Raw genomic sequence first — 23163 nt, forward strand, 5'->3', positions numbered from 1 at the left:
AATGCTTACAAGCTCGCAAAGAGCTCGGGATACTCGGAGCGGATTTTATCCTCATGTTCCCAAGTTGCCTCGTCTTCCGAGTGGTTGCGCCATTGGACTTTGATGAATTTGATGGAATTTCACCGTGTCTTGCGCTCGACTTCATCCAAGATTCGGATTGGCCGCTCACAATATGTCAAATCCGGCTGCAACTCCTGAGGTGCAACATCAATGACCTCGGTTGGAACTCGGAGGCATTTCTTCAGTTGCGACACGTGGAAGATGTTATGCACGGCAGAGAGGGACGGATGCAAGTCCAGTTGATATGCCACCTCTCCATGTCGAGCAACAATCTGGAATGGTCCCACATATCGAGGCGCTAACTTACCTCGAACCATGAATCGGCGAACACCCTTGAGCGCTGAAACCTTGAGATACACATGATCTTCAATTGTGAACTCGAGGTCTCAGCGGCGACAATCCGCATAGCTCTTTTGCCGGGATTGAGCCGTGAGAAGACTCTTGTGGATATTCAGAACATGATCTTCCGCCTCCTTGACCAAATCCGGACCTAGGAAAGCCCGTTCACCGGATTCGGACCAATTTAGCGATGTTCGGCATCTCCGGCCATAAAGAGCTTCAAACGGTGCCATCTCAATACTAGCCTGGAAGCTATTGTTGTAAGAGAATTCTGCGAATGGCAGGCATATGTCTCACTTCTTCCCATAAGTGAGAATACAAGCTCGGAGCATATCTTCTAGAATCTGGTTCACCCGCTCAGTTTGACCGTCTGTCTGAGGATGATATGCCGTGCTGTGAAAAAGCTCGGTTTCCATAGCCTCTTGGAAACTCCTCCAGAAATGAGAAGTGAACGGCGTGTGTCGGAGAGTGAACTCCTATCGCAGGGATCCCGAGAGACCCCTTTTTAGAGATTCGGCCGGGGGGATGATCCTGGGAAAGCTTGTTTGGGAAATAAGCAGGAACGGAAATAAATGCGATGGCTAGTGGGAGACGATCACCCTAATGCAAGAAAAAAGGGGGTACGCCGGGTGTTAGACAGGTTCGGGCCGCACGGAGGCGTAACACCCTACTCCTGTATGAGTGCTATATTTATCCTTGAAGGAGATTCTTCAAGGGGGTATCTGGTTCTAAAGGGAGAACTGTTTACAAAGAGCTTGAGGCTCTTATGTTCTAACTTAACTTGAGCTGGTTCGAATGTCCGTCGATCTATCTTTTGCCTGGTTCGTCGGAGATTGTTGGTTGTCTGGTGGTCGGGGGCTCTTGCTCTCCCCTTTTAGTGTTCTCCATCCTTTCCTTTTATAGGCGCGCCGACCTCAACATATCCTGAATGGGAAAGAGGGGACGCGAATGCCAAGGTGCCACGGAGAAAGGCGTAATCATTTCATCTTGGCGAAGTGACAGGGGCGGTGGAGAAATGCGGCGCGCATTCGACCACCAGCTGCTGCGGAAGCCTCGGGGCGCCCTAAAAGGGGCCCACCGGTCAGCCTCAGAGGTGCCCAGTGCGCCCACCCTGTCTTGTTCTTCTGCCAGGGTAGGGTGGCAGGCGGAGCGCTTCGATTCTGGCAACGTTATCCCGAGGCACCTGGATGAAACGGGACGGGACCCATGCATTTAATGGACCCACGGCCCCCTGCTAGTGCATGGCAGGGTCTGACACTGGGGCGTGGGCAGCTGAGAATGTCAGGATGTCAGGATGTCAGACCGCGCGTGCCTATTAAATGCGGTATTGGGCCTTTGACTGGATGACACCCTGACGACGGGACCCTTCGGGTCGTTGAATGATCTTGCGCGAACCTTCGGGGCACCGAGTCCTCGGGGGCTGCCACGTGCAGCCCCGAGCACTCTCTCCCGAGCACTTCAGTGGGACCTTCGGGGCACCGAGTCCTCGGGGGCTGCCACGTGCAGCCCCGAGCACTCTCTCCCGAGCACTTCCTTTTTGGTATTTGGGCTCTGCGGATCATCGGGGAACTAGGGTGCTCGGGAACCAGAAGCGGCGACCCCGAGCACCTTCTCCCGGGACTTAGCTTCTACCTACCTTGCAGGGTGGTGACATGTGGTGGATGGCCGGCCTAGCCTCGGGACTTAGGGACCCCTGGTTCTAAATACACCGACAGCGTGCCTCGATCGGAGATAATCTTCTTCGGAATACCATGAAGGCAAACTATCCTGGTGAGGTACAACTCCGCATATTGCTTGGCCGAAAAGGTGGTCTTGACGGGCAAGAAATGAGCGGACTTCGTCAATCGGTCCATAATCACCCATATAGAGTCGTACCCATTCGAGGTCTTCGGCAAGCCGGTAATGAAATCCATTCCAATTTCCTCCCACTTTTAGGAAGGAATGGGCAAGGGCTGAAGTGTACCGGCTGGCCTGAGATGCTCGACATGCTTAGCCACCCCCGTGCAACCATGTGTCCTGAATGGGCAGGACTTGACTTTTCTTTCGCCAGACTAAGTTGGGCATAATACTAGGAGGCTGAGAGCAACGAGAGGCTAAGTATCCATCTGTCCCTCTGTCTAAAGGTTTCAAGAACCGGCCTAGGCTTAAAAAGGGAGCTGGCCTTCAGTACATGGCCTCTGGGACTTGGGGTGTCTCGTAGAAAAGCCCGGCAGGAAAGGTGTTTGAAGGGTTTTAATATGATTCGCTCCTCTGATTGCAACGGTTGGAGGCTGAGCATATCACGTGCGTATAGTGTACAACCTCTGCAAAGTGTAAATCTATTCGAATAGCTGTGTCCACGGTCATGGACATGTGAAGCATGACCCCAATTGACTAGACTCCGGGTGCATATGTCTTGACGAGTGAGTGTGTGGACTAGATATCCGTGTGATGAGGTTCCTAGCTTGATCCACCAGAAGCTATGTGGTACTAGAGGTACACCAGATGTGATAATAGGGACTGTCGAGTGAGGTGTAGCCCCTCTCAGGACCGAAAAACCCCTAGATAAAGCTTATTGCCTGGTTTTAATCTATTTAAACTGTTTCAAGGTCAATAATAAATGATACAATTGAATACCTGCATAAACCGTTTTACACTTCAAACTAAATCTTAAAGCTTTATCTTTGAATTACCCATTTATGCATCTATCAAACACCTTGAAGTAGTATAGGGCTTGCTGAGTACCTTCCGTACTCATTCTTGCTGTCATTCAGATGAGAAAGCCGATGCTGACTTCGCTAGAGATGAAGGCAAGGATGAAGAATAGTCTTAGAAGTCGCGTCCGCACCCTAAGCTACTTATGGCGTGAGCTTTTGCTTTCCGCTGTGTTTTGTTGGCTTCTCAGCCAGGTTTGTAATACACAGTATGTGTTATAACCTTTTGTACTCTGTAACCTTAATACTTATGTACGAAGTTGACTGTGATACTACAACTGTTATATTGTGCGTGTCAGCTACTTAATCCAGGGTCTGATGCAGGAGGCGCAGGAGATCCCGGGATCGGGGTCTTACACATTATTAGCTTTCCAATCACTAAACTTAGACTTGAACTTATTTTGAGAAAAGTATGAACTTTGGTTTTATGAGTATGAGCTGAAAAAAGGGGTGACCTAGATGAATGACACTATTATTCATGAGAGGAACTTGAAAAAGATCGTTAATATCATTTTGGATATGAGTAGGAGTATTAGAACTGACAAGGATAGCACTTTTATTCCAATTAGGGCTTTGGCCTGAATCATGACAAAAGGATTCCAAAATACCTTTGATTTCTTGAGCTTCCTGAATGATGGCTTACCTACATATGATAACATCGTCTGCAAAGAGAAGAGAGTGAATGGTTGGTGCTTGTGGTGTCAGCTTGGCTCCAGAGATTCTTCATGTGGAGATTGCATCATGTAATCTGCAAGTCAGTTCATTTATAGCAATAATGAAAAGGTAGGGGGACAAACGACATCCTTTTCGTATTCCCCTGGACCTTTGAATTCTTCCATGTGATAGGTCATTTATTATGACAGAGAAAGTCAATCATTCAATACAAGTAACCAAATCAATAAAATGATCATCAAAACCAAGACGGTGCATAGCATATTTGATGAAGCTCCATTCTAGTCCGTCAAAAGCTTTTTCCAGATCAATCTTAAGCATGAAAGAATTGTCTTTCCAATTCTTTAGATGAAATGAGTGAATAATTTCATGGGCAATGATAATATTTTCAGTGATTCTACGCCCCTTAACAAAAGCATGTTGAGAATTATTGATGCAACATGCATGTGAATTTGCATTTTAAGAGCTAGAGATTTGGCAATGATTTTATAAATGATGGTGCAAAGACTGATGGGTCTGTAATCAATAGAGGATAAACAATGAGGTTTTTTAGGAATAAGAACAATATTGGTTTTCTTATACCTGGTGGAAGATATTTTTGAGTACAGAAAGATTTAACCAACTTGTACACATCATCTCCAATCCAATTCCATGTTGACTTGTAAAACATAGCATTAAGCCCATCTGGTCCTAGAGCTGCATTTCCCCTCATAACCTTTATGATACTTCGAATTTCTTCCTTTGAAGGAAAAATTGAAAGGTTTTAGTCTCTAATCTCCCTTGTTATGTTGACATCATGAAGTTCATTTTCATCTTGCATGTTAGATGTAAAGAGATTCATAAAATAATTAATAAAACAATTAGCTATTTCATCATTAGTGTTAACCATGTGGCCATCAGGCTTAGTGATAGAGCTTATCCTGTTTTTCCTCCTCCTCTTGACAACACTGCTATAAAAAATAAGAAGTGTTACGGTCACCTTGGGTGATCCATTTCTTTTTGCAGCATTGTCTGTAGTATTATGTGATTTTATTCTGAATGCAAGCATGTTTTTTTAATAAGAGTATCTTCTAAGGAATGATTATAAGAGGGGGTGGAAGAGCCTAAAGATTAGCAATGTCATTTTCAATATGCTTCAGCTGATTATCAAAGAGTTTTTATTTCTCCTGGACCAGCTTTGAAGGTAAAAGCCAAGCTGCTTTAATCTCTTGTGAAAAGGTATATGAGGGAACCTGTTCCAAATATTCTTACTTACCTCTTGGAAATCCTTTTCATATAGCCACCAGTTTTCAAATTTGAAATTGTTCTTCCTGTAAACATGATTAGCACTTGGGATAGCAAGAATTAGAGCATGATCACCATAAAGAAGAGATAGATGATACACATTAGCATTATGCACCAAGCATCATTAGCAAGGCATCTGTCCAGCCTCTGAAAAGTTGGTTTAGAGGCAAATCTTCTATTAGTCCAAGTGTAGGTTGGACCATGATAATCCAAATCAATTGGGCCACAATTATTAATGATAGAGCAAAAAGAGGAAATACGCTGGCAATTAGGACTATTAAGATCACCCATACAAAATAAAGGGTTGTTGCCATTAGAAGCAAAAGCAGCCACCACATACCAGATACTTATAGTTTTTACATGATAAGGATCGCCGTAAAGACAGACTAATCTAAAGGCTAAACCTTGATTAGTACTGGCATTAGCTAAAATATAGTTGGAACTAGCATTGACTGTTACTATGTCAACATCTTCAGTCCACAAAAGCCATAAACCGCCAGAGATTCCTTCAATAGGACAATATAACTATCATGAACAGAAAAGTTAAGGATTAGATCATTAATAGAAAATTTATTAGTTTTGGTTTCTGAGATAAATATTACCTTAGCCATTGTCGAAGTTATCAATCTTTGAAGGTGGTGCATCCTAGCACTGCGGAAGGAGCCACCCACCCCTCTGTAGTTCCAAGAGAGTAGATTCATGGCGCTCATGGCACCTTGAGGGCTGGCACCAAAGCCCCATCAGCACTTGAATAAGCAGTCATATCACTTTCTTGAACAACAAACATAGTAAGATCTTGACCATGATCATGTGCAACCTGAGCTTGAATAGAAGGAGCAAGAAGTTCCCCAGGAGTATTGTCTGCTCCAATAGGAGGCGGTTGCCCACCTCCATCAATAATCTGGCTACCATGACCTGCTAGAGTGAGGGGAGAATACCAATGATCAGGGTGCTTATCCATAGGGAAATCCTCTTACTGAGCAAGCTGAGCAAGGGTTGGATCACCATAGCTTGCAACACAGAGAACATTACTCCCAACAAGAACAACATCCAAGATGGAATGAGGGCATACTCCTTCATCTTGAGCTCCACTGCCGTGGAAAGGAAGCTGTTGGAGATGCTTTCCATCATTGTCATCGTCGGCCTCTCTATGCCACCTACTAGAATGCCCTCCAATGCGCTTTCTTGTACACAGGTTGAGCTCTGAAGTAGGATGTACAAAGGAAAATGTGTGAGGTGTAGTTGAGACTGGTGGAGATGAGGAGACTTAGGCTGGTGGATAAGTAGAGGACTAGTAGGTTTCTTGGATATTGGCTGAAGTAGAGGAGATCCTTGTCTCCTGTAAGGATTCATAGTATTAGGATTGTGTGGATTTTTTCGATTTGGGTAGGGGAAGGATCTAGATTTCTTGTAGGGCTTACTCAATGGTGAGATTTGTAAATTGATTAGAGATTTCAGTAGAGGAGCTTAGGTTTTGATGCTGATGGCCATCTCTGGGGGTGGGAGAGCTAGGAGATGCTTGGAGGAGTGACTTTCAAGCTTGTATCCCTCTGTGCTCTTAAGATGAGGATTGCATTCTTACAGGTTAAGCTGATGAGAACCTTGGAAAACGAAACGGTTTGCTTGTTGTTGCCACTCCTAATTATGGAAGAATGGGTTCTGATAATGCAACTGCACATTTTGAGGTTGAACCTATTGAGCTTGGTAGTTAAAAATCTATGTAGCTTGGACTGCGCCTGGACTTTCATTATTTTGTTGTGTTCTCTGATTCTGGCCCAACTGAAAATGACCTGGATCTTTACCTGCTTCTCTCTCCCATCTGAACTCTGTTAAATTCCTTTGCCCTGTCCCTTGTGGAAGGGACCAGATAATTTCTTTCCCTTCCTGGCATCTTGCATTAGGTGCTGCTGATTGAGAACCAAGTAGTTGCAGTAACTACCAATTAACTATTTTTCTAGAGGAAATTTCTAGAAAAGCTTTTGGGCTTGAGGGTGAACTGGATGAACTTGCTGCAGTCTGGAAATAGTCTTTGAATGTTTGAATGTAAGGATTATGTGATTTACTATCTTGCTCTTCCCTTGCCTCTTACGGAATTTCCAACTCCTGTGTTCTCCACTTTCCATAGATATCCTGAAGAACCTTGGTAGTATCTTCTAGACTTAATTTCCAAATAATCTGTTGTCTTTGCAAACAAGTTGAAACATTGTGGAAAAGGCAGCCACAAAAGTTGCATATCTTGATTAACTTTTCATAGTGGATGAAGACTTTGATCTTCTTACCTTGTGAGATGTTGATAGTAACACTGTCTAGTAGAGCCTTTTTGATGTCAAGATTCACTCTTGCAAGAACAAAATCACGGGGCTTGAACATAATGCTCTCCGAAAAGGTTGTTGATTCATCTTTAACACCAATTTTATTAACTATTTTGTTGACAAGATCAATTGACCGGAGAGATTTTGGAATGCCATAAAGATGAACCGTAACCGGTGGGTACCTGAATGTAAAGGAGTCCAATGGTCTCCTTCCTTTTGTATGGTTGCCGCTGCCAAATCCATTGGATATCATCTTCTTCTCTTAGATGGACAAGGAATAGATTAGGCACAATCTGTGTAGCCCTGTAGTATCTACGATCCCAAGCAATTCTCATAGCCTTCTCAAATATGTGAAGAGAAATGCTTCTTGAAGGAGAACCATCTGGGGGACCAACTTTACACAGTAGAGTAAAAGGAGTAGAGATTTGAACTTGACTCTGCTCTTTAAAGTCTATCTGAACCTTTTCTTTTTAGGAGAGATTCAGACTTTGAAACTTGAGCTCAAGAACTTCAGGAAGCTTCTGTAGGTTTTGGTGGTGGTGGGGGGGGGGGGGGGGAGGGGAGGTGGTTCTGGATCCATGGAGCAAAAAGGAAGTGATTTGTGGATGGAGGATTTGAATATGAGTCCAAGAAAGGAAAGAGGCGATTGGAAATTAAGAACGGATCGATCCAGTCCAGGAAAGGTTAGGTTAATTTGCAGTGTGTAGGAAGGATTGAAAGATTCAATGAAAATTGCGATAGGGAAGAAGCTGCTACAGTAGAGGAGAGGATTTGAGACTTCACCAGTTTTTTTCTCTGTCTTTGAGTTTGCTAAATATGGGTAGGAAGGGAAGGAGAATGTGGAGCATGTGAAAATGAGAGTTTAAAATGGAATATTAAATTAGACTTTTACTCCCAGTTCCTTGTTTGGCTTGTGCTGAAAGTTAAACGAGAGAGTTTAAAATGGAATATTTTCTCCTGTTTGGTTAGTAGGTTTAGTAATGGAAAATTGCAACGTATGTTACAATGAACTATTGAGATTTAATCATTTTCTATTAAACACACAACTCCCACTTAATTACCACTCCTTTTAAAAAGATATTAATAAGATTTCTCTCCAAACTCACTTTCTCATCTAAGAAACTCCAACTCTCATAAAACAAACAAACAACAAAACTTTAGACCTTTTTGGAATGAAGGATTTTCAAAAGATTATTTTAGGATTCTAGTTACTAAGTAAGTTTTCCTATATGGCCTTTTGGATCACATGAAAGGGAAAGAAAAAATTCTTATAGATGGCTTTCTTATAACCTAATTCCAAATGAATATAAGCATAAGGTTAGATTTAATGGAAATTTTCTTTTGCCTGTACCTTATTTTTATAAATTACTATATTTTTTGGTTGGTTGGTTTACACATAAAGTTAGTCAAATATAGCTCGTCACAAATAGTGTGGTTAACATATTCTTAGCTATAAGTATGACAAAATTAATTAAAAAATTGAGTGTATGACATGTGTATCAGAGACTAACATAGTATGACTTTACCACAATTATGATAATTAATTAAATAGTAGATTAAAGATCTATAACATGATTAATCTTAAATGTGACAAATTTAGATGCAAACCAACGCATCCTTCCTGTGTTATATCTAAACTCTCTATTAAAAACTTTCTCGTTTTATAAATTTCTGTAAAATTACATAAATCAGACCACTCCAATCCTATATTCTTTTCGTATTCCTGCGTTTTCCAAATCCCACCGAGTAACCCACGTGTTTTATATGCGCGAGCGCGAGACTGAAAACGGCAGCAGTAAAATCAAGCAGAGGCGAGCGCGAGCGACGGGGCAGTAACAGAGCGGCCACCACCACCACCACGCTCGCATGGAGGCGGACGCCGGCGCGGCGCGCGAGAGGGAGGCGGAGATCGAGAAGGCCATCCGCGCCCGCGTCCCGGACTTCAAGAAGCAGGCCGAGTGAGCACACCTCTTCCTCCCTCCTCTCCTTCTCGGGCTGGTGTGGCTGCCCTTGTCGCCCCGCGCCCGCCCTCTAGGGTTTTGCGCGCATAGGGTTCCGGAACACGGCGCTGTGGCCTGTGGCTGCCGCCGCCGCACGGAATTGGGGCGCTTCTCGGGGTCTCGATTGGCCGGTCGTTGCTTGCCTCGGAGGGTCGTGCACTTGGGGAAGGTTTTGGCCGAGTGGGGTGGGGCGGGGTTTCTACTTGCGCTGTCCTGGTGACTTGATGGGTAGGAGACGAAGGCAAGCGGTGGTGATGAATCCTGAGCCATGGTCTTCTCAATGCGCGGTGTAGGTCTCGCGGCAGCCTGCAGCTCCTAGGGTTTTAGAGGTTAGGGGGAAAAGGAAATTTGGAAGTGTCAAGACAGGAGGCAACTGAAGCTGTATACACACTTAGACGGTGGAGATCTCTTCTTACTGATTCATTTATGAGGATTGGATGGTGGTCGGATGGAGGGCCGTGTCGCTGTGGCGCAAAGTTGTTTTCAGTTTTTATTGTCACTTCTGAATTCATTGTTGCCTGTAATTTTCCATTTCGGTCGGAAGGAGGGCCGTGTCGCTGTAGCGCGCAATTGTTTTCAGTTTTTACTGTCACTTCTGAATTCACTGTTGCCTGTAATTTTCCGTTTCGGTGGTTCAACTTGTTTACCTTCCTGTTAAGCTGCGCCTATGTATAAAGGCCTGACTGCTGTAACTTGAATATACCGTGATTGGGAAGTAATCCTAAATTCCAGTAGAATCCTAGTCGTATTTTTCCCTTCCCTCTTCAATTTCTGCTGATTTCTACCGATTTATCCCCAAATTCTAAATCTGTGATTCTGAGTTCTTGACAGGGATTCAGTGATTTCACTGTGGGGGATTGTTCTTTTGTGTGGGGTGATCAATGCTCGGTGTAGTACATTGGCATTTACCTTTTGTTGAAGGCTTAGCTCTGCTGGCTCCTGTGTGAATTTGTGCAAGAATAAGAGGAGGCTGATATCTTCTTCTTCTTTATTTACTACCAGCGTATTGCCCGCCTTTTGCTGTGGGTAGGTTATTGGAGTGATGTTTACCATCTTTCAATAACTCTTGACTATCTATAAATTTCTAAAGAGTGCAATATATAGAAACATGCATTTTCACAAAATGGCGTCCTTTTATGAAAGGATGCACGGTTATACAAAATTCCACCGCTATAACCAAAATAATTTCTTAAAAGTGCCATAAAAACATGCCTTTTCACGAAAGGCCGATAGTGTGCCTTTTCATGAAAGGATGTGCAGTTTTGAAAACCTCCGCCATTTCAACCAAAAGTAACCAAAAACCCTCTTAAGTATTTATGATCTTTTGGTCAATATTTTGTTTTGAGTTCTATCTGCTGGCTATAGTTTAGAGGTGGCATGGCTTAATGTCGACGTTGTATTAGGAGTCAATTTTAGAATAAAGAAGGATACAAATTTGAACATTTTCAGCTTTAACAAAGAGGAATGTAACACTTACACAAAGAGACCTTCTTTTTCAGCTCCTTGACCCTGGAAGGCGTTAGGAGAGCACTGGAGAAGGACCTGGGTTTGGTGATATATTCACTCGATGCACATAAAAAGTTCATAAAGCAATGTGTAGACAAGGTATGGTCAGCAGTTTATATATAAATATTATTTTCCTTTAAGAAATATAAGTGTTGCCATGGTTTTTTGTATATCCAACTATATTCATATCTGTACATGTTCTTTTTCTTTTCGGAAAAAGGGGGAATACTAGAATTGAGCATTCTTCAAAGGAGATGAAGATATTTTGCTCAAAATTGTTGGGGCTTATATATAAACATTCAATGTATTGAATTTTTAGTCTTGGGGATTGCCTCTGATGGAACCAGATGAATTTGAAAAATATATAATCTAGTTTACTACTTTCTCATTTTGACAATATTTGTCCAAGTCCACTGTGTGCTTGTACAAAATATTTTGGTTAATCAGACCTACTGCTGACAATGAAATATATTAAATCCATGCATTCTTTTCCTTTAAGAAATATAAGCTCAGGCCATTATTTCAGAGCAGGAGTAGGATGATTCTTCAGACACTATATTCCGTGCAGTAAGTTCACATATAGAGGAAGGTGATGGATGGTGGTTATATTTGTTACAAGAATGTTACTGCAGTTAAACAATCAATGCAATGTTGTTATTTCAAATGTCAGGCTCTGGTTGCATGTTAAGAGTCAGTACTCAGGAGCCTTGAAACTTCATATACCCTTAACCCTTCCTCTGAATTGGGAACTAACGTTCTCCGAATATATCTATTTCTAAAACGGTGGCAGTTTTGCTTGTGTAGATGACTGGTTCCCTTGGTTTTTTATCTGGAAGTTCATGATATATTGGTACTATGTGTAACTTTTTACTCTATTAAAAAATTTTCTGTGATAACTCACTTTTTTCACTCTTTTCTTTTGGCCAAGCACTATATCAGGTTTTTTCTGGTTCTGAAGATGAGAACATAAATAATAATGCATCCGAGAAGGCTGAAGCCAAAGATGATCATTTATCCAAAGAAGGGTTAGACGATGCTCAATCGATGCCTGCCTCGGATAAAATGTCCTCCCATGCTGATGAGCAAGATGTAGGATCCAGTGAGACAGAAAAAGATCCAGAGGGAGTGAAGGATCAAGCTTCTGGCACACATATAAGCGAAGACATAATAAAAGAAGCCATTGACAAAAGGGCTTCTTATTTCAGAGAGAACTCTGAGTATGTGTCCTCAACTAGTCTTTGTTATTTGTTAATCTATGCTTCACATTGAAAGTCGATACATACGTCTTAATTACCATGTGTCAGATTATCAAACTTTTTGACTTTTCGTGCATTAATGTATGTGACTTTGGAAAATGAAAATGTCATAAACAGATACACCATAAAAAAGTAATTTTTATGAAGTTGTAGTTTTTAGTACTGTTATATAATTAATGAACGAAATTGCATGTTGGAGGCTATGAAAAGTAGAAAGGGGTCAGCCTTTTGTGGTCAGAGCGAGTATTTTAGTTGGAAGACTTCATTTATTGCATATCTTTGAGTGGGGAGTCTTCTATATGCTACATAGCATATAATTCTATATGATGCTGGTAGAAACTCTAAATTTATTGAGTTATCTGCAGTGACCTGATGTTCTTTTCAAGAGATTGCTATAAACTATTACAGAGCATGCTAGGATATAGTTTTTCCTAGGCATATTTAGTGTTCTATTTTACTTCATTCTGTTTGAACGCTGGATTCTGGACCATAAAAATGCTGCCTCTTAGAAAGAAAAAATCATTGAATTATGTTTCTTGATATATATGTACTCAATATCCATTTTACCTGCCTTTAGTGCATTTGGTTATTCAGCAATATATTCACAAAATGAAAGCAATGCAGAACTCTTACTTTACTAGGAGTTCGCCGGACTTTAGAAGAAGATCTCAAGCTTGAGAAGAAAGCTTTGGATGCTTACAAGAAATTTGTTACCACAGAATTAGATAGGGTGAGTTTAAAATATGCATCAGGAACATGTATTTCTTCAGATATGATATAGTTTGATAATTTTTTTGGTTGAATTAGTTTTAAAAACATGAATTCTTAGGATCCGTTTCTTTTATTTCTGTGTGGCAGGTTTTGCAAGAACCTGCAAATGGGACAAAGAAAAGTAGTAAAAAGGGATCTCGCAAGGATGCATACCAAAAAGCAAGCAAAGGCTCTAAACGAGCCCGTGAAGACTCTGACACCTCTGAATTAAATGATAGCCAGAGTGAGATGGAAGACAGTGATGAGGATGCAAGGCCAAGAAAGAGAGGGGCTGAAAAGGGTAAAGTTATTAAAAGGCCGAAAAAAGTTACAGATGAGAAGAAACTGTCAACTCCAAAGGCTAAAAATGTCGTGAAACGAGATTCAGATAGAAGTATTGAAGAACAGGGAGGAAAATCAACAGCAGAGGATAGTTCTCACTCATCTGCTGAGGAAGATAACAAGGTTTTTTCAGCTTAAACATTGCATGCTTGATTCTTTGTTATGTCAACTTCTGTGTCTTATACCTTGATGTGCAGAGAAAACGACAACTGGCTCCAGCTTACGGGAAACAGGTAGAACATCTGAAGTCGATAATTAAGTCTTGTGGAATGAGGTACTTTCACATAATTGAATTGAAGGCAAGTTTCTGAATTTTGGAATGATAAATTTAGTAAGTAACCAATATGTCTCCTTTATATTAGTATTCCACCAAATGTGTATCGGAAGGCAAAGCAGGCCCCTGAGAACAAGCGTGAGGCCCGGTTGATAAAGGAGCTGGAGGATATACTTGAAAAGGAAGGATTATCGAGAAATTCTTCTGAAAAAGGTGCACTTTCTTGTTGATTAATTCTAGTAAATTATTTAGGTAAACTTATGTTGTTTGTTTCCTTTTGTTCTCTACTTGGATGAGTAGAATGTTTGATTACCAGTATTTCGTTTTATCTTTCTCCCATATTTTGAACACTACCTGCTCTCTCTCTCTTGTTCGCTTTGGTGACTTAGAGTAGATGGATGAAACATGCTTATATTTTCTGTAATCATTAAACATGCTTGTTATGCTTTTTTCGCACAGAAATTAAAGCAGTGAAGAAGAGAAAGGAAAGAGCAAAGGAACTTGAGGGCATAGACATGAGTAATATTATCACGAGTTCTCGTCGGAGAAGTGCATCAAGTTTCATACCCCTGCCAACACCTAAAATACAAGCTGATAGTGACGATGAAGATGATGCAGAAAATGATGATGAAGATGTTGAGGAGAATGTAGAGGTTGGAGATGAAAATGATAATGATGATGCAGAAGTTGGTGATGGATCTGCTGATGGTATGGTTCAATCATTTCTTTCAACAGCTTAAATTTCTTTAGTGTTGAGATAAATGCATTTTAAGTTTCTGTTATATTTTGCTTCAAAATTACTTCAATTCAGTTCATCCCCACCTACAATTAGGAAGGAGTTTCCCTTAAACCTGTCCTGTTGAGCATGCCAAATTCGCCAGAAAGAGGGAATTATTCACTGAGGCGCAGTTAGCTTACACTAGAGTTTGTTTTTTCTTGGAGATGACCTTATTACTCCAATCCTTTTGTTGTGTGAAAGCACAGTCAAGTCTCTGTACCTTTTTGGATCATGAATATGGACCGGAGAAGTAACATATCACCAAGGGCCTTTCTCACTATCTGGGGCGTTTCTTGCCACTAGACCGGTGACTAGTGCTCTACACTAGCAATTGGCCTGGTTTGACATGTAGTCCTAATGTCTTGATCTCCCCAAAGAAAAAAACATTGATGGCTGGTGCACTATCCACTGCAGCACGCCTTGGTGCCTCGGACCCATAGCGAAATTCTTGAAACTGACCTGCGTGGTATCTGCTTACATGCTGTATTTGTGCTCGCAAAACAAACGCTTCATCACTTCAGTAGATAGTATCGTGAAAAATCCTGAAAGCCTGTTTCCCTAGGCATATTTCCCTCCTGATTTCACGGAAAATCTGATAGCTTTTGAATCTTTCTTGAATTTTTTAATAGAGGACATCCAAAGAACTATACACTATGCAAGTTTGGTGTGTACACTGGTCAGCAAGTTAAGAATTTCCATCATGGTGTTCTATAATTATCATAGTCTAGACTCAGCATATGTTTTTTTTTGTAGCTTGTGTGTGCCACGAAGCCTTGCATTGCTTTTTGCAAGTATTTTTTTTAGCATCTTTACTTGAAAAATTTACTCAACACAAATGTAGCAGTTAATGGTCAAGTTGGCTTCACACTTTCATAGTTAAGGCATGGTACCATCCATAATCATTTTGAAATCAATATTATTTTCATTCATATAGTCCGGTACTCTTTATCACTTGCATTTCCTTCATTTTTCTTTGTATGCGGAGCTGGTTGTCTCTTTCCTTTTCTTTTATACGTAATTTCAAATGTTTCTGCTTCTTGCCACCTCTGACGTCCAACCATCTTATAGAAATAATCTTTTTATTCTTTTTCTCAATAACACCTCTGTACACGTGCAGATGCTGAAAAGGAGAGCGACTGATTGCTGCGCCGGATAAGGCGGAATCAGTTCTGACCGTGAATGCGTGATGATAGCGTCCAAACATTTTATTAGCTTCAGTGCTGGTGGAACAGTAGTGAAGGGGACGATTCTTGTAGTTCAGTAGTTATGTGTAATATCAGATTTGTTTTCTTGGTATCTTGTTCATGATGGTGTAGCTTGCAAGCGTCACAGAACATTTCAGTTAGCAGCAATTAAGTACTGTACTTAATTTATTAGTTCTAATCTTAAACATTTGTAGATGAGAAATTGTAATGCTTTTGCACTTACATGCATTTGATTGTTTCTTTTTAAACTATAATAATATAATAAACTACTAGTTGTGGCAGATATAGAGTATCTCAGCCATCCATCCGTAAGTGTGTACTGGCAGTACTTCGTGTTCCACACTAGAGGTCTCGAGTCTCATGTGTATGTATAAGATATAGGTATGCGTCTTATTGTAATCTCTCAAAAAAAAAAAAAAATGACACATCACTACGGTTAATTTAGAAGCCGTTGTCCTCACGAGCAAGCGCGGCCGTCCACGCGAGCCGGGTTCGTCCCCGAGCGCTCCCCACAGACAGCCTCGCGTTCGTCCCTTCACCCTCTGACGTTGCCAACCGACTAATTGCTTATTTGCTACTCTCAGTAAGTAGTAATTGCTGTTGAAGATAATATGCCACTCGAGTCTTGGTGCGGCAGGGGGCGCTGCCAATTCATGAATCGTGAGCGCGGCGACAACATGCTTGGATACCGGTACGAGATGATGGAGCATTCTCGGGTAGACGAAGTCTCAGGTAAACGAAAGGCTCCAAGTCCGCAACCAATTATTGCTACTAATTGCTATGAACTTACTTGCTTGACGTTTGTGTTAATTTTAAATCTCACTGGAAGCACAAACTGTATTACTATATTTAGGACTTGACAGACTATTCCTGCATTCTTGGTTGTGCTTTGTTCTTTGCATGATCATCATGGAAAATTTTCATTTCCCTTTAATCTTCCCCTATTTTTTATGGCTCCTTGGTTATAAGTAGATTTTTTTGTCCAAGAATGGTGATATATCCCTAAATAGTGAAGGCTATTTTGTTATGTACTATTTTTCGATTAGCATTGTGATCTTTTGGTTCACCGATTATTCTCTCACTATTGTTCTAAATAACATGATGATTTCTTCGTATAATGCTACCCTGATACTTTTCACTTGTCAACGCTTTCCTACTATGGTGCCCATTCTTACTAACCAAAATCAGTGCATTTAAATAGATCAGTAAAAAATGAGCATATGTTGTGGATTGAAGTATTTCTGTCCATAAAGTTCACGTGATGATAAAGCGACATATATTGCATTGTGCACAATGTGTAGACAGGGCACAAACATGAAATTTCACTAGGGCATGCAGACTCATGAATTATCAGAACCATTCATTTACATTAAGATTCGTGTTAGAAGAGTATGTGTAAAGAATTATAAAGTAGGTAAGAGAATCAACAGATGAATAAGTATCGTGTAAGAGATGGATGGCTGAGATAGACCGTACGTGCGCAAAGATATATGGAGTTGCATTTCCCGCAGGTCGATGTTCTCTTAGAGTCAGCTGGCTAGTAGAGCAGTTTATGGTGTACTATTAAGCTTCAAAGTTGAAAACATCTCTTGAAATGTTCTCTCTCAAAGTCTGAATTTCAGGAGATAACTTCCAAGACACCTGGTAGATGGGAAATCACAACGCGCTTCACCTGCGAGCTGTCAGCTGTCATGTAAATTCTTTTCAACTCGTCACATTGCATTCTAACTTTAATATCAACTCCTCCCATTGTATGGCGGCCCTTAACCCAGCAGGCAGCGGGTCGATAACATATGTGAGAAGCTTGCAGCTTGCACTGGATCTTTTGGAAGCACCGCCAGCCTATCATTTTCAAGAGGCTGTTGTTCTAAAGTATAAACCAAGCAGTGAACAAAGAATTCTCTATAGACTTGAGTTGTGTTTGGAAAAGTTACTTCCTTATCTAGAACTGTAGTTTTTTTTAAAAAAACTTGGAGAATTAAAAAAATCTAAACACAGCCCTGCAAAAATAAATAATCTAAACACAAATTGTTTTTTTAGCTCGTCCCTCTTAAATTTTTGATGGATTCCGGGCTGCTGTTCTTGGCTCGCTCTCCCCCTCGATGAGAAGGAAGTGCTTTTGTATATTTATATATCCTGGTATGTTAGAAGTTTTGAAGTTTCTATTTGAGAAATAATTTCCTCGAAATATGAATAGAGTATTCACTCTGAGTTGGGAATGAATCCTAGTGGCCATTTACACCCCATGGAAAGTCTTATCTATGTTACGATCAAGTGCGAGAAACCTTTGCTAATTCTGTTTTATGAATTATAGGCGGATTGCTGAGGTTAGGAAAGTAGCAGAGGATGTAGAGGAGATACTCTGGTATTCCTTTGGTTTCAGCTGTATCACACTCCAGTGATTATTGTGGAAGAATTGAGCAATGGCAGAAAGGTGGAAGGGAAGCTTTCCATACCTGCAACCAAAGCAGCTCAAGGGAAATGGTAGCGTCTGTCTATGAAGTTGGTTGAGGCCGGCCGAAGTAACGGGTCATATCATTGTGGTACCACTCCCCCAACAGGAGGCATATGAAAGTTTTCGAACAGTTTTGCAGCAGGTGTGTGGTTAAGAAACATCTATTTTAACTTAAGTACTCAACATTCAATTTCATTCCTTGAGAATCGTATCCAGCTCAATGTGCATGCCTGGTTTTGGGTAAAAACGTTTCATTGACGTCCTTTTCTTCTTGATAGCATTGGTCCCTCATCTGCAGTCATCCCATTTCAAAGAGTCGTCCACAAGGCACAAGCACCATAGTGCACTTTGGAAACCGTTGTATTCTAATCATGGCCTAGAGTTTATTCTTCTTGGGAAAAAAGTTTAAGAGGTCATCCTGTAGTGTTGTTTGTATAAATTTTGCTGTGGTGTAGCTTCTTTTATCACGATGTATAGTTAGTTATTCATCCTACTGTTTGAAAAAAAATGCTACCTCTGTGAATTCTTGAGCATGCATTGTGTAATAACATTATTATTTGTTGTGTTCTTTAGCATGGACTGCGACGCTGTGAATCGCGGTGGACTGCGACGCCGTGTCTCGCCATGGACAAGCTCACGCGCCGCTGCAATCTGCCGGCGTCTTTGAGGAAGGAGATGCAAGTGGCTGAGTTGCGGAGATCGCCATGGATCGCCATGGATCGCCGAAGGGTGCAATGCCGTGGCTCGCAAGGGATTGGATCGCCGCCGCTGCAACCGACCCAAAATATTTTTCCGGTTGTGTCAAAAATATTTGGTCAGGTTTCCAAAAATATTTTTCCGATTATTACGGTTAAAAGGGGCGGTTAAATATGTAGCCAAAAATATCTGGTCAAGGTTCCATTACGCAATTCACAAGTTTCCATTCGTGTGTCACTTTTCGGTAACAAGGTGACATTTTCTGGTTGCGAGTGGCTTGTTGGTTGGGACGTGTCGGTCGCTAGACGGCTCAAGTGCCTGTTGGATTTGACAGAAAAACTGGATGCATTAGTCAATTGACCGGAAAATAATATTTGGGACCCAAAAAAGTTGCTCGGAGCGTCCACGGACTAGAAAAAACTAAACCACAATAAGAAAAAGTTGCTCAGAAACTACCCTGACCGGAAAAACACGATGGTCATGTCATTTGACATGAAGGCAGAATAGGCGCTTCGCGTGGCTAAAAAATTGACACCAGAACCGGAAAATATGTGATGGTCGCGTGTTGTGGCTAGAAAATTCGGGACGCCGAACGGATAAACATGATACTCAAGTCACTTTGACAGGAAAAATAGAATGGGAAAAAGACATTGCACATATTAGGATTTTGTAACGTCTTCGTTGAGATTTTACAATTGCACAAATATATTTCTCATAAGAAACTGTGTACGCGACTTTTTTTAGATGGAGGCCCTACTTACACTTCCGTCTCATTTCAATTAGCCCAGAAAGAGTTGGTGATAGATTTTCAGTATGCAATTTAGAAGTTTCCGTTCGTGATAGATTTTTCGGTAACAAATTGTCATTTACTGGTTGCGGGTTGGTTGGGATGTGTCGGCCATTGCTGGTTCGTGCGCCGGTTGGGTGCAGGATCGTAACAGGAAAAGGCACTCTCACAACCCAAAACAAACATCAGACTCTGATTCATCTTCCTTTAAGTATTGGTTGTTTCCTTGTCTCCCTCTAATCTCAAAAATTATTATAGATCTTCATATCTAGATTTCTAGCTAGTGTCGATGGGGTGATTTGAGAGGGTCATAAATCTCCATATCACCGCGCTCACTCCTGGATGTTCACTGACGAGCCGAGACGCTACCTATCGGTGTAAGCATCTCTCTGTCCATTGCTCACACATCTTCAATCTCCATTGTCGACCCAATCAACGTACTCGACAGTTATGTGTACTTCTCAGTCGTGTCTGTGCTCCTAGACCTCAACAGGCACCGCCATGGTGGTACCACCCACAATCATTGTGGTGCTTGCTGTGCATCCAGGTCCATCATCGATACAAGCGGTGACACCGTGGTTATCATCCCCTCACCATCTATTTCAGCCCAAGCGTTGGGTTCCTTTTGTGTACAGATTTGACCTTGAGTTAATGTGATGTGTTAAGGATTTTTTTCTGAAATCTTTTCTAGTAAAAAAAGATCAGGTGAATCATATATTGTGACAACATTTTTACTTTTTTGGTTCAATTTTGAGTGGACTGATCATTCTGTTCATGTTCTGATGTGTTCATGTGTGCATATTGGAGTGTAACCTATATGTTTTTTTTCATATTTGAAATGACACTGATATTGTCTAGAGAGGGTGAATAGGTGTTCCTATAAAATTAGAACTTCACAGAATTCAGAACTTCCGAGTTTAATTCGGAACTTCCGGGTTGAATCTCGAATCGATCCAGAACTTCAATCCGGAACTTCTAGGTTCAGATAATGAAACTGAAATTAAACAGCATCTATTGAGTTCTAGCTCAAACTAAATGAAGTCGCGTGTTCCAAATGACAATTCCAAGCAGATCCATGGAGTACCTGCAGTCAATTTCACACAAACAAGTAGATCGAGCAAATTTGCAAATAGAGAGCAAGAACTCAAGAACAAGCAAACAAAAAGAGAAGACACGCAATTTGTTTCCCGAAGTTCGGACACCTCCACTTGTTCAGGTTTCTATGTCTCTGTTGAGGGGCTCGGTCACACTTGAGCTGGGTTTCTTTCAACTCTTTTCCTCACCAAGCTCGATCACATTTAAGTTTGGGTTTTCACTCTTTATTTCTTTCCTTGGAGGTGAAATCTAATCCTTTACAAACTTTTCACGACACACCACAACCTTGGGTGCACACCGACGACACCTAGCCGCCTAGAAGCTCCAAGCTCCAAGAGTAACAAACACGACGATGAACTTGTTGCTCATGAACTTGAGTGCTCAAGACGGGAGTTATGCTCACTTCAACTCAATCTTTCAATCTCTCAACCCAACTTACTTTTATTCTCAAATCTCACACTAAAATAGAGTGGACAGAGCTCTAATGGCTTTGACTTTGAGTATTTTCATAGGAGCACCAGCACTTCTCAAAGGAGAGGGTGAGGGGGTATTTATACCCAATCCGCAAAAACTTCTCAGAGGGCTACCTATCTCACCAGAAAATATGATCTCAAACTATTAGATCAAAACTAGAAACACTCTGAAATCCAATTCGGACACTTACACACTTTCAGTACTGGACTCCTAAAACGAACTCTCAACACAAACTCAAGTTAGCACTATCTGGTGTTCGTGGGTGTTTTCTATGTCCCATTTAGATTGGTTAGATACTCTTGAGCACTGAGACATATCAAAACATTCTACGTTGCATCCCTCTTAATAGGGTGGCAAACCTATAATCAGGTCTCTCACCAAACTCCTTGAGACCAGCAAAACCAGTAAACATATTCTAGTTATACCTTTGCCTTGATTAATCTCATCGAACATGACGAACACATCATCCAAGTCAGATGCTCCTCGTAGCTCTTTAAGGCTTGTCATCAACTCTTCACTTAAGTATGATGACGATGTTCATCCTCGCTTCCCTTTTTGATCTTCACGTGATTGATGTGAATTATCCATAGCTTTTTATGACATCGCATGGTCCATTGGCGCAAAGTCTTCACTCACCCTTCACAACCGCATTGGTCCTTCGGCACCAAGCCATTTGCTTCTCCTTCACCACTGAATGGTCCATCACACCTGAGTATTTCTTGCCCTTCATTGTCTTGTTATGGAAAGCCACTTTATATCCGACATCTTCACGCTCTTCATTTTGTTCAACACCGAGGTATGAACTGCAAGCATTCAAGTATATAAGTTGTCTACTAAGCTTGTCTTTATTTTACTCTTCCAATTTGGTATATTGAATATATCAATTCAACTCACGCCTTCTTATAGAACCCAATCCTAACTCACCCTCAAGCACAAAGCATATGGGTTAGCCCATAAAACTTAATTGACAATTTTATACCTTAAGTTATTCGATCTTCACAAGCAACTTGATGTTCACTCTTATTGTCAATCTTCATATAGAACTTAACCACACTCACTCTTAAACACATAACACATGAGTTAGTCCATAAAACGTAATTAGCATTCTCATACCTTTAGTCACTTAGTCTCCATAACTGACTTAGCCTTCACGTATATCGTCAATATTCTTGAGCTTCTCCTTCTTCTCATGAGCATCACTAAGAGCTCAGTGACAACGAACCATTTCTTTTGATCTCATGTCATTCTTCAGTAAATTCATGCTTTATTTCTTATGCATCTCATATAGAATAACCTAATAACAATTCTCAACATAACTGTTAGTCCATAAGTATTATCACCACTTACTCGAGCATTACCTAGAACTTATTCATCTTGATGCATATCTCTTCCGTATGCATCATTTATGTAACAACCTACCAATAATTCTCAACAATATTATTAGTCCTAGGTATTATTATTAATTATTAAAACCACACTTAAGAACTAAATGCACTTTTAATATTCATCAGTGTGGTTGGACGATTATGAAAAGTGGGAGAAAATCATGGTCGTGTCCCATAATAACTCACGTGCGTGGTGGATTAGTTACTCGTTGCATAACAGTAAACCTTCACGAAGACTCAACCAATTCGAAGATGCATATTTTTCAGTCACAGCAAGCCATATTTTCTGGTCACACCAATATATATTTTTTGTCAAGTAACATATATTTTCCGGTCACGCCGATATATGTTTTCCAGTCATGACAGCAAATATTTTTTAGACAAATCAACATATGTTTTTCGGTCACCTCAAGCCATGTTTTTCAGTCAAGCTAAAATTTGTTTTTGATTATGCAACATATATTTTTCGGTTGCGACAACATGTATTTTTTGTCACTCCGACATACATTTTTTAGTCATGACAATATATATTTTCCGGTTCCAATAGCATATATTTTCTAATTGTGGAATGAATTTTTTCTAGACAAGCAATAGGGATTTTTTTTTTGTCTCGGAATGGGCTTTTTCCAATTAAGGAATAGGGATTTTTCAATCTCAAAATGGGGTTTTCATCAAGAAATAGGGATTTTCTGGTGACGGGCTGAATCTATGAGGTTGGGTTGTCCGACACGTTAAATATTTATTTATGGCGTAGCGCATGTGTGTGTATGGGCGCGTGTGTGGAGATCCTATTATTGTAA

At 40.9% G+C, this 23163-nt stretch overlaps 1 protein-coding gene across 1 annotated transcript; it reads left to right on the forward strand.

Moving 5' to 3' along the window:
- Nucleotides 1-9127: 9127 nt before the first annotated feature.
- Nucleotides 9128-15754, forward strand: LOC133886566 (uncharacterized). Its single transcript, XM_062326233.1, has 9 exons — nucleotides 9128-9318; nucleotides 10860-10965; nucleotides 11806-12083; nucleotides 12747-12852; nucleotides 12981-13337; nucleotides 13412-13488; nucleotides 13577-13701; nucleotides 13948-14196; nucleotides 15384-15754. Exons 1-9 carry the CDS (start codon nucleotides 9227-9229, stop codon nucleotides 15404-15406), a joined length of 1413 nt encoding a protein of 470 aa, XP_062182217.1. The 5' UTR covers nucleotides 9128-9226; the 3' UTR covers nucleotides 15407-15754.
- The last annotated feature ends 7409 nt before the right edge of the window (nucleotides 15755-23163 follow it).

This window comes from Phragmites australis, chromosome 12 (genome assembly GCF_958298935.1).
Source record: "Phragmites australis chromosome 12, lpPhrAust1.1, whole genome shotgun sequence".
Taxonomy (NCBI): Eukaryota; Viridiplantae; Streptophyta; class Magnoliopsida; order Poales; family Poaceae; genus Phragmites; species Phragmites australis.

What these genes read in the sequence shown, in the direction of transcription:
- LOC133886566 (XM_062326233.1), top strand. Translation starts at nt 9,227, where the DNA reads ATGGAGGCGGACGCCGGCGCGGCGCGCGAGAGGGAGGCGGAGATCGAG. An exon ending in TATTTCAGAGAGAACTCTGA is followed by an intron (nt 12,084 to 12,746) that starts GTATGTGTCCTC and finishes AAAGCAATGCAG; the next exon opens with AACTCTTACTTTACTAGGAG. An exon ending in TTACCACAGAATTAGATAGG is followed by an intron (nt 12,853 to 12,980) that starts GTGAGTTTAAAA and finishes TCTGTGTGGCAG; the next exon opens with GTTTTGCAAGAACCTGCAAA.